The sequence below is a fragment of the Notothenia coriiceps genome, unplaced genomic scaffold (assembly GCF_000735185.1).
Source record: "Notothenia coriiceps isolate Sejong01 unplaced genomic scaffold, NC01 NC01_scaffold00031979, whole genome shotgun sequence".
Taxonomy (NCBI): domain Eukaryota; kingdom Metazoa; phylum Chordata; class Actinopteri; order Perciformes; family Nototheniidae; genus Notothenia; species Notothenia coriiceps.
In genome coordinates this window covers 63,041-73,040 of record NW_011364680.1, presented here as the reverse complement: position 1 = coordinate 73,040, position 10,000 = coordinate 63,041, and the positions used below count along the sequence as shown (strand labels likewise).

At 42.6% G+C, this 10,000-nt stretch overlaps 1 protein-coding gene across 1 annotated transcript in view; it reads left to right on the top strand.

The window, feature by feature from the left end:
• baz2ba (bromodomain adjacent to zinc finger domain, 2Ba) overlaps positions 1-10,000 on the top strand; it is a 61,960-nt gene that overhangs the window by 37,061 nt on the left and 14,899 nt on the right. Inside the window, 13 exon segments of the mRNA XM_010788650.1 lie at positions 26-187; positions 711-907; positions 1,019-1,231; positions 1,391-1,948; positions 3,757-4,507; positions 4,832-5,101; positions 5,795-5,855; positions 5,997-6,105; positions 6,952-7,053; positions 7,624-7,843; positions 8,338-8,430; positions 9,084-9,145; positions 9,422-9,496. Coding sequence (XP_010786952.1) covers positions 26-187; positions 711-907; positions 1,019-1,231; positions 1,391-1,948; positions 3,757-4,507; positions 4,832-5,101; positions 5,795-5,855; positions 5,997-6,105; positions 6,952-7,053; positions 7,624-7,843; positions 8,338-8,430; positions 9,084-9,145; positions 9,422-9,496 — 2,873 coding nt within the window.

Below are 10,000 nucleotides of genomic sequence, written 5' to 3'. Positions count from 1 at the left end.
CTCTCCTCTCCTCTTTCTTCTACAGATTGGTGGCGAGCTGCTGAAGCGCATGGACGGGGAGCCGCTGCCTTTCTCCCCTCTTTCATCGGCTTCCCTCCTTTCTACAGCCCTCACATTCAGCCCAACCACATCGTCAGTCCTGTTCAGATCAGGATGCCCACCAAGAATAGCCACGCTCCCCCTAAAGGTATGGCACTACTCAGGAGACATCGATCCTCACGGTTGCATTGCAGAAATTAGGTTATTTTAATAGCATTATAAGAGGAGAGTAGTTGTAATTAATTGATTACTTTCCTAAGAGGTAATGGCATTTTCTGTCTCTTCTTTCCAACAATCTATATCTATGTGTCTTCTTCTGCTTTGTCCTATGTTGAGATTTGCTCCTTTTCCAGGCAGATTTAATGACATTCAGTCCTCACTTAGTGATTCTCTCTCTCTCTCCCCCTCTCTCCCCCGTCTTCCCTTGTAATCTTTGTTTCTTGCAGTTTTAATTTAACGGTATCTTTTAATTTATCTTTTATTATGTAAACCAGTCATGTTGGGCTTGTGCCCTGGCGCAGCCTGCATGTTTGATGAGATACACGTATAAATCAATACTTTTATTAGCCTTATTCCGTGCCGCAGTTAGTTCCACATATTTCATTATCCCGTGTAGCAAAGTTCCCAGAAAAGACGGAGCGGATTAGTAATACGCTAGATCTGCTTTCCAGGGGTGAATGGAGCAGTGAATGGCAGCGGGGTCTGTCCTCCCACAACACAATCAGGGAGCTTTTCTGCGAGTCCAGCTCCTGTCCAGGCATCTTCCAAGCCAACCAAAAATTCAAACCCGTCTAACAGTCACCGTAGCAGCCCTCAGAGCAAACCTGCAGAGTTGGTGGAAAAGCCCATCCAAAAAACTAAAGAGAAGGTCAGTACTGTGATTTCATTTGCTGCTCAAAAAAGGAGGGGACAAATGAAATGGAAAAGTTATCCATTATACAGTAAAGCTGATTCTTGCATTTCTTTGCTCTCAAATCAGAAGCCGCGCAAGAAACCCACAGACACTGGCGTGGCAAGCAACAGCGAGTCAGGCTCATCCTCAGACAGCTCGAGTGACGGGTCCCTCAGCAGTGACCTCGAAGATCTGGCAGAGGATGATGAAGATGACGATGATGACGATGACGATGACGAAGAAGAGGAAAAACAGAGTGAATTATCAGACACTGAGAAGCGGACAAAGAAGAAAACAAAGGTAAAGTACGCCCTTAGATACTCTAGAGTCAAATGTATTTTATTAAATAATAACAGACATAGGGTTTTGTGCAAGTTTAAAGTTTCATATGCTAAATCAAATAATCATACCATGAAGCTTTCCTCATTATAAAAGTTCTTTTTTTCATTTTCTCCCCAGGTTTTGATACCAAGCACTGGAAAGACTGAACGGCTCCTCTCTAGGGAGCCCCACCCACCAAACCTCGTGTCCTTACCCTGCTCTGCCTCCCCCCCGGCCCTCTCCCAAACATCGCCGCTGGCCCTCCACAGGTCCCGCACTGAGGGGCCACAGCAGCACTTCAGTGTGATCCAGTCCACTGGCCTGACTGCCAGCTCTAAGCCCCTGGCTCTCCTCTCTCATCCCCGTAGGGAGTCTTCTCCATCTTCCTCCCCCATAGCCCTCACCACGTCTCCCAAACCTCCCAAACTGCTGCCCTCCTCCTCCCCCCAGCACCTGCCCCTCTCCCTCTGCTCCTCCCCTAAGCCTCTCTCCGTCCCCTCTCCACCCCGCTCCACACTTCCCCTTTCTACCTCCCCAAAATCTTTTGGTTTTGGTTCGACCTCATGCGTAACAGGCTCTCGGAAGTCCTCGCTGAAGCCACCTCGAAGATCTGCTTCTGGCTCTGCGAAATCCAGCAAACAAAGGAAACAGCTAGAGACCTCCCTCACGCACATCAATGAGTTCAGGCTTAAACAGGTAAGCCAAAGTGATAAAAGCAGCTAAATAATACCTTTTCATATCCACTTACATATACCATACTGTACATTTGCATATACACAATGTGCTGCGAGTCCTTTATATACGAGTATAGAGTCAGCTGAAGTCAATAACTTGTTGCAAAATAAATGACAGTAATGAGTTTGTTCAATGGAGCTGGGCGTGCAGAAACACTCATTATTACTACACCATAACCAGCACTTCTTTAAATTTGGTGGCCATTTACAAAATGTACTCATCACAATATCCAAGCATCTAGCAGAACTGCTGCTTGTGAATTTAAAAATGTAATCATAACTCATTATTATAATTTTGAAACTATTGCAGCTTCCCATTCATTAGGGATAACACTTTGTATCAGAGGCTACCATGTTCCAAAGGGCCTCTTTACAAGTATAACATGGACTTAAGCAACTCTTAACAACTGTAGTTGGACATCAGAGAGAGACTCTTTGTTTTGTATTATTGATTTAAGAAGCAGTGCTTTTTGGAGTTAACTGGGGATATAGAAAAAGAAATGGACATTTACGGTAGTTATTTCTATTTATACATTTGGTATAAAACTCTTGAGTCCTTTTGAATAAGGGAGTGTTTTGTCTTTGTGTTCTGTTGTTATAACAATATGTTTACAGATGGGTAATCACTTATGTGTAATTGACACTAGCAATGTTCAAAACCTTCATGTGGCATTGTATCATCACAAATTAATTGAGCTCTTACTTTAAATTGTGTACTGTACTTTTTATGTTCAGTTTTATCAATGTTTGTGGGTCAACATCTTACTAGTGTCTTAGTTACTTCGTGTCAAATGTACTTTCTAAGCAGCTACTTTAACCTTAAAGCTGCTACAGGGCAAATATGTTGTCTCAAGACCTTACTTTCCTTCAAAATATAGCTCATTAAGCTTTACGATCTTCTGACTGATTTAGTGGTTTTGCACGTTGCTTGCAGAGTTAAGCCTCCTGATGAAATGGTTAATGATTTTACTTTCATATCCATTCTGAAGCACACTTTGTCTCTGCACATATGCCGCTGTATAATTGACATTTTTCATTGGTTCAGAAGAAATTATATACAAATTGACATTTTTCATGCCTTTACACAAATTCCCTTTCTTCAGATGAAATATGAATGGTAGCCCAGTAATCAATAAGCTAAACCTTTTAAGATCAGCTTTGAAAATAATTTCCCCTTTCCTGTTTTACCAGTATAGAGAAGTTTACAACAAGCTAAATTCCCCCTGTGGTTTCAGAACGGTTACTGTATTTCATGGTCTGTGAAATGGATTTGTTTCACTTCATATCACATCCAGTTGAAAGTGCAACACTAAAGTCTAACCTGCCTTTGCTTAAACACAGATTGAACCAAACTTATCATGAGTGTAAAAAAGGCAAACATGCCCAGCTGCATGATGATGATAATGATGATGGAGCTTTTCCAATGTGCAGACAAGTAATTACAATTCTAGAGAGATACTCCGAGTCTCTTTTCTGTGAACTTGAGTACAATGCCTCTGGTTATTGCATTTGTGTTCTTTTTGTTTCCCAGAAAGAGGCTTAGACTGCGCTAACTGTACCAGTGTTCAGCATTGTAGTTTTGTCACCTGCTCAAACAATCAACAGTGATGCAAACTGACAGCTAGAGCAACTCCACTTTGTCCCATTTCTTTTCTAATTTTTTTCCCGAACTTTCTTTGTTCCACCTTCTCTGCCTTTCCCTCTCCCTCCCTCCCCCCGACTCCCTGCCTCTCCTTGTTGTCTCCCTCTCTACTCCTCCTCTCTTCCCAGACTCTCATGTCCCAAGGGCAGACGTTCCCAGCTGAGCGTAAGAAGCAGCAGCAGGGGCCAAACAAGTCTCCCAAGAGGACATCTCTGTCTTCATCGCCATTGCCACTCGCTCCGCCTCCTCAGAACAATCACTCCAACCTCTTCCTCTCCAGCGCCCTGCTGGGGCTCCCTGAACCCCACCACCCCAATGGAGTCATCCAAAGCATCACTCAGGACACACCTTTGGCCCTCATCACCAAACCTCGCAAAGAATCTGCCTCTCAAGGCAAGTCCCCTCAGTGCGACTCCGATCCTGGGTCGATGCCTGTCAATCTTAGCACAGGGGCGAGCAGGACCCACGGAGGGGCCCAGGCCGGACCCCTGACACAGGCCTTCACTACCTCACCCCATGCCACAGGCCATGGATCCAGAAAGAACAAAACCTCCAGGGGCAAGGGACAGACCCCATTGCTGGGACAGGGACAGGGACTGGGGCCCCCAGACCCACTAGCTGCCTGGAAGGGCTTCTCTCAGAACCATCTGGTGCAGTCTCTGGTAGATTTGTTTCGTGGAGGAGAGCCCGGGATCGGAATCCCCGGAGTGAGTATCCCTGGAGTGGGAATTCCTGGAATGGGGATCCCTGGGACTTGTAACCCCACAGCTGGTCTCCCGGCTAACAAGGAATCTGACGACTCGGTAGATGATGATGATGACGACGAGGATGATGACCTTGAAGAGGAGGATGACGAAGACTCGGATGATAGTCTCTCAGGTTAGTTAGTTCGATATTCAGGGATACAATTTTCACAATGTAATAATGAGCCGACCCTTAAAACACTGAGATCATTTCTGCAACTTCAAATTCTTTATTTTCTCAATAAGTCAAACGTTCTGAAAATGGAAAGCACAATTTCCCAAATCTCAAGGCGATGTCATTGAAATGTGTAATATATCAAACCAAGAGTTCAAATATCAGAAAGACGAGAACAAGTTGCAAATCCTCACATCTGAGAGGCTGGAGCTACGCAATGTTCTCGTTTTCTGCATGAAAAGAATCGATCCTTATCCCTTTTTGTGTCCTTGACTCCCATTTCAGAATCTGACAGCAACTCAGACAGCGACATCTCTGGCAAGAAAGTGAAGGAGTTGAAGTTTCCATCTGGATCATCTAAGAAGGAGATGAGCGCTCGCAGGCTAACCAAAGGCACAGAACTACTGAACACCTCAACCAATCACACTGCCACCAGCTGCTCCCCGCTCAACCTCCAGGTCATCAAGTCTCCCTCCATTGTCACCGGCAGCTCCAGTGCCTTGGCCTATCACAGCTCTCCAGGCTCTTCCTCATACAGCTTGGCCCCACCTCTAGGTAATGTGTTTTTAAAGCTATACGTAGAAAGTTAAACAATTAGTCATCAAGGATGTTTGCGGTGTTGTATCAGTAAAAAACAAACAAAACAAAACAACCAAACCAAAACACTTTATTTAAAGGCATGAGAACAGCGCTTCATCCTCAGGTGACTGTGAAGAGGGATTGTTACTTTTAGGTAGGCAGGAAGAAGGCTGTTGGTAGTCATGGACTAACTGCAGCTCTCAGGTCATGTAGCTGCATGCCCAAGAGCCCAGACAACTTGTTTGGCAAAGCAACACGGTTGACTCCTGCTGTCTTTGAATGCCGAGTGGTTTTCCCAGGAAATAAGACATGGGTAGCTTGCCAGGAAGGCAGATATTAGTCTTCCCTCTGTTGTAAATAGTTGTTATGTTCTCTGGTGCTGCTCTTCAATGTAACCCTTTCATCAGACAACAAGCGATGTAAATGTATTTCTGTGTTTCTGCGCATTTCGGGCTTGTCATTTTAGGTTTATCGTTTAAAAATGGCAGCCTAGAGAATTGTGTGTACGTTTTAAGCTTTGTGGTGAAATGCTGCTAGTAAATGCAAACACGTGATCTTGGTTCCCTGCCAGGTATGATTACAGGTAAAGGTCTTTGACTGCTGCGTTGTATGTGTGTGAGATTTCCAGTTGTGCTGTCAAATTGATGGCTGAACTGTGTCTCTCCACAGGATTAGGGAAGAGGAAGAGGGTGATGGATGAGAAGGAGTTGATGATACCTCTGGAGTTGGGGTATGTACAAGAGGCTGAGAGAAGGAAAGCTCTTATGAACCGGTTCATTTCAAAGTGCTCACACCTGTTATTGATCACAAATGTGTGGCATGCTGTTTTTTCTGAACAACAGTGGTATTTTTCTCATTCTTTAAAACCCAGGTGGCGAAGAGAAACGAGAATCAAATCAGTGACTGGGCGGCCGCATGGTGAGGTGGCCTACTACGCACCGTGCGGCAAGAAAATAAGGCAGTACCCAGATGTGATGAAGGTACGCTGTAGTCTGCTTTCTGTAGTCTACATTCAGGATACAGGAGCACATCATTGGAGCCATACAGATCAGCAGTTCATTCTTTAACAGGGATTAAAGTGGGACTTTTATGATTAATTATAACATGTTGAATCAGAAAAGTGTTCTGACAGTTGCATCTTTTTAGAATGAAATAAATATTTACACAAACATATGAAGTTAAAGTAAAGAAGTCCTGGATAAATAAAAGGATATACTGCTCATCCACATCGCTCAAAAAAAATGCTCTTCATCTGGATTTGTTGTATATGACCTATTCTATCGCTGCTCCTCACCCACACTCCTCCCCTGCTTCCTGTGACCCTCATAGTGTGAGATTGTATTCTTTGATTTCCTCCTTCTGCCACTTTCTCCCACCTCTCCTTCCCTAAAAAAGATGAATGGTTAGTTTTGGGTTGCACAGATTAAGCCCCATTTGACAGTACATTTATAATCTATGATCTTCTTTATTTGCTTCATCAAAAGCTCATAGCTAATTGACAGAACTGCCTCTGAGTGTAGAAGTGCAAAGAGAAAAGTGTGTACTCAGGAACACTGCGTGTCAGTCAGTAGGCAGTAAAAAGCCTCAGATAAATACGAAAGGGCTTGAATTGTGCACCCCAAGGTCAGAACCGTTTCTCTCCTAAGAGCATTTGCTCTTTTTTTGTCCCCATGGCTTTTATAATGATTAGTAGCAGTGCACAGACGCACAGTGTAACCTTAGACTCCCTCCAATCTCGTGCTCCCAGTTGCTTTTCAATGTCACATTAATTTCACAGTTTTTTTTCCCTGCCTAAACCAACGCCGTTATTATTTTCTCTTTTGTAGTATCTATCCAGAAATGGAATAAGTGGCATCACGCGCGATAATTTTAGCTTCAGTGCAAAGATAAGGGTTGGTGACTTCTATGAAGCCAGAGAAGGACCCCAGGTGACTGCCTTTCATCTCTATTTCTCTCTCTTCCTGATCCCTGTTCATCTTTTCATCTAGCGGCAGGCAAAGCATCATTCAGCAGTGGCTGTCAGGGCATGAATAGGAATCAACCAAAAGCCTCAGTAATCCTAGTTCATAGACCATTCACTGTGCATGGGTTAAATGTTATAATCAGCTGATATTACTTCCACAGGTGACCAATCATTTACATTCCATTACTTATTCTGTGATATAGAGAGAAGAAATAGAATTAGAAATTGGATGTGCAAATTATTGGAAGCAGAAAAAAAAACATACAGTTCTGAGGGGCCAGAGATGATATATGACAGCACAGTAAATGAGTGCTTCTTATGAAATGCATTGTTTAGCCAGATTGTATCAGGAATTATATTTAGATATATTATTTATCTCATCTATCCACCACTGTTGAATAAACCCAGATTAAATGTCTACTTAGCTAACAATTAAATTGCCCTTTAGTCACATTCATTTATGTATGTCAACATGTCATTCACTGTTTAACACCCCCCCCCCTCAATCTCTCCAACGCTGCCTTTCCCTCTGCAGGGTTTACAGTGGAGCCGTCTGAATGAGGAGGAAGTCATTCCTCACATTTTGGCGATGGAAGGTCGTAGAAGTCGCCCTTCTACAGAGCGCCAGCCAAGGGGCGAAGGTGGCAAAGGGTCCCGACGGAGGAAGGGGCGGCCCCCTAATGTGGGCGATCCCCTGGTCCCCGAGGGCCCCAGTCCCAGTGAGGTCAAACTCCTGCGCAAACTAGAGGCTCAAGGTTAGCACAGGAAATGAGCCCTGAAATATGTTTGTCGTGTAAGCGTATGTGCCATTAATCAAGCAGCCATTATTCTGATAGCAAGAGTTAGAGGTTACTGTTTGAAATTGTTATTTTGTTTCTGTAGAAGTCCTTTTTTTGGTGATGGATGTTTGTTATATGCATCTATTTAAATTAAAGTAAAACAAATACTTTTTTTCCAAATTAATCACCATTGTAATCATTTCCTTGTGATGTTACTGTGCATTTTATTTGGCTTTGATAATAATATTAGTGCATTATTTTTGGCACCAACACTCCTTCAAAAACATATTTGAATTTATATTTCAGTATTTTTAGGTGCACACATTAACACACAGAAAAAAAGCTCTCTACCCCTTATTTTGTCTTTTCCACAAAAGCCAAAGAATGATTTGGTCAAATGTGCCATGTCAGGCTACAGCAGTCTTCTCCTGTAACTTTGAACCGACAATGACTTTTACCCCTTTCTGCAGAAATAGCGCGACAGGCTGCCCAGATGAAAATGATGAGAAAAATGGAAAAGCAGGCAATGGCGCGTGCAGCCAAAGAAGCTCGGAAACAACAAGGTATTCCTCAACAACAATTTGTTTTGTGTTTGTTGTTAACAGGAGCTCAGTGCTGTAAGGATGATAGTGGTGGTTTTCAGTTGGCCAGTTCATTCACTTTAAACTATTTCCCAAGTGTGAAGTCCAGCAGGGCCTCTGCAGACACTGATGCTACTAATACTACTGTTGTTAGTAAATGTTTGTATTTATTCTCATCACGTCAAAGCACAGGCTTCAATCCTTTTTTCCACTCTAATCTCTTATCCGCGATGCTGCTGGTTTCAGTTATTATGCTTTCTTTGTATTCCTATACATGGTGTTGAAGCTATAAATGTAATCAGAATCTTAATAGGTTTCTTTATGTGTGTTTTGACTACTGTATAATTAAGGTTTCCATTATACACCATACTACGTTTTTCATACCTCCAAAAGAAGTTTTATTTTAATTAATTTTAATTTAATTGTGTTCTGGTTGTTTTCAGTTGCTGTGTGTTTTTGCTTTGTATGACTGACTCACCTTAGTTGTGAGTTTCTTGGCCTCTTGTGGGTGAAATAGATTGTGATCTCCTAAATAAAATAAAGCTTAGCAACTGTAATTCTCTCAGATATGACTGCTACTAGCTTTGAAGGTCATTTTTGTCAACACTAATACAACGCTGACTTGACTCTTGTAGCTATCATGGCAGCAGAGGAGAGAAGGAAGCAGAAAGAGCAGATCAAGATCCTCAAGCAGCAGGTGGGTTTGCCTTACGTGTGTGCTGACAAATCTTTTCCCTCCCTTTCTCCTTATCTAAGTGTCCTGACACACGTAGTCTCCGTGTGCACCGCAGGAAATGCTGAATGGTTATTTTGTGATGCTTCAAAGCTTGCTTTTCAATTATTACTTCTCATACTGAACTTATTGTTGTGTCCTTGGAATAGAGTGGTTGGCTAGTGATTTTATTAAAGGATGTTTTCCAATGTTTAAAATATGAAAAGATTATGTTTTTATTTGTTGTTGTTGTTTTTACAGGAAAAGATCAAGCGCATTCAGCAAATTCGGATGGAGAAGGAAATCAGAGCGCAGCACATTTTGGAGGTACAAAATGTGATCCAACAGCACCTCTGATTAAGCAGAACATTCCTGGATAGCTTCAGCCCCTCAGTCTATAGTGTTTTAATCTTCCTAAAGCTCATTACTGAACAGCAGCATGCATTGGAGGGAACTGCGTCTTCTTAGGCATAATTCCACATGGAACTAATGCTAAATTGGTCTTGGTTGACGGCTGTTGAATATTAAAATGGCTGTTGCTGCCTCTTCAGACCTTATTTAAATTGGACAGAAAAGTCGTTTTTTCTTCAGACAACAGTTACAGTTTAGCATAAGTGGGTCGAAGATAACAAAAAAAAAGGCTGTTTTCCACAAACACGCATGCAATGATGCATCCCCACACATATGCAGGCACACACAATTATACTGTAGGAGCTTCAAAGTGTTTCAGCAGGACTAAATCAATTTTGAGTTGACACGGTTGACAAGCCACTCTTAACGGGAGGCTTCAACATTTTCACAATTAGGTGTTAAAGAGATACATTATTCATTCGCTGTGTT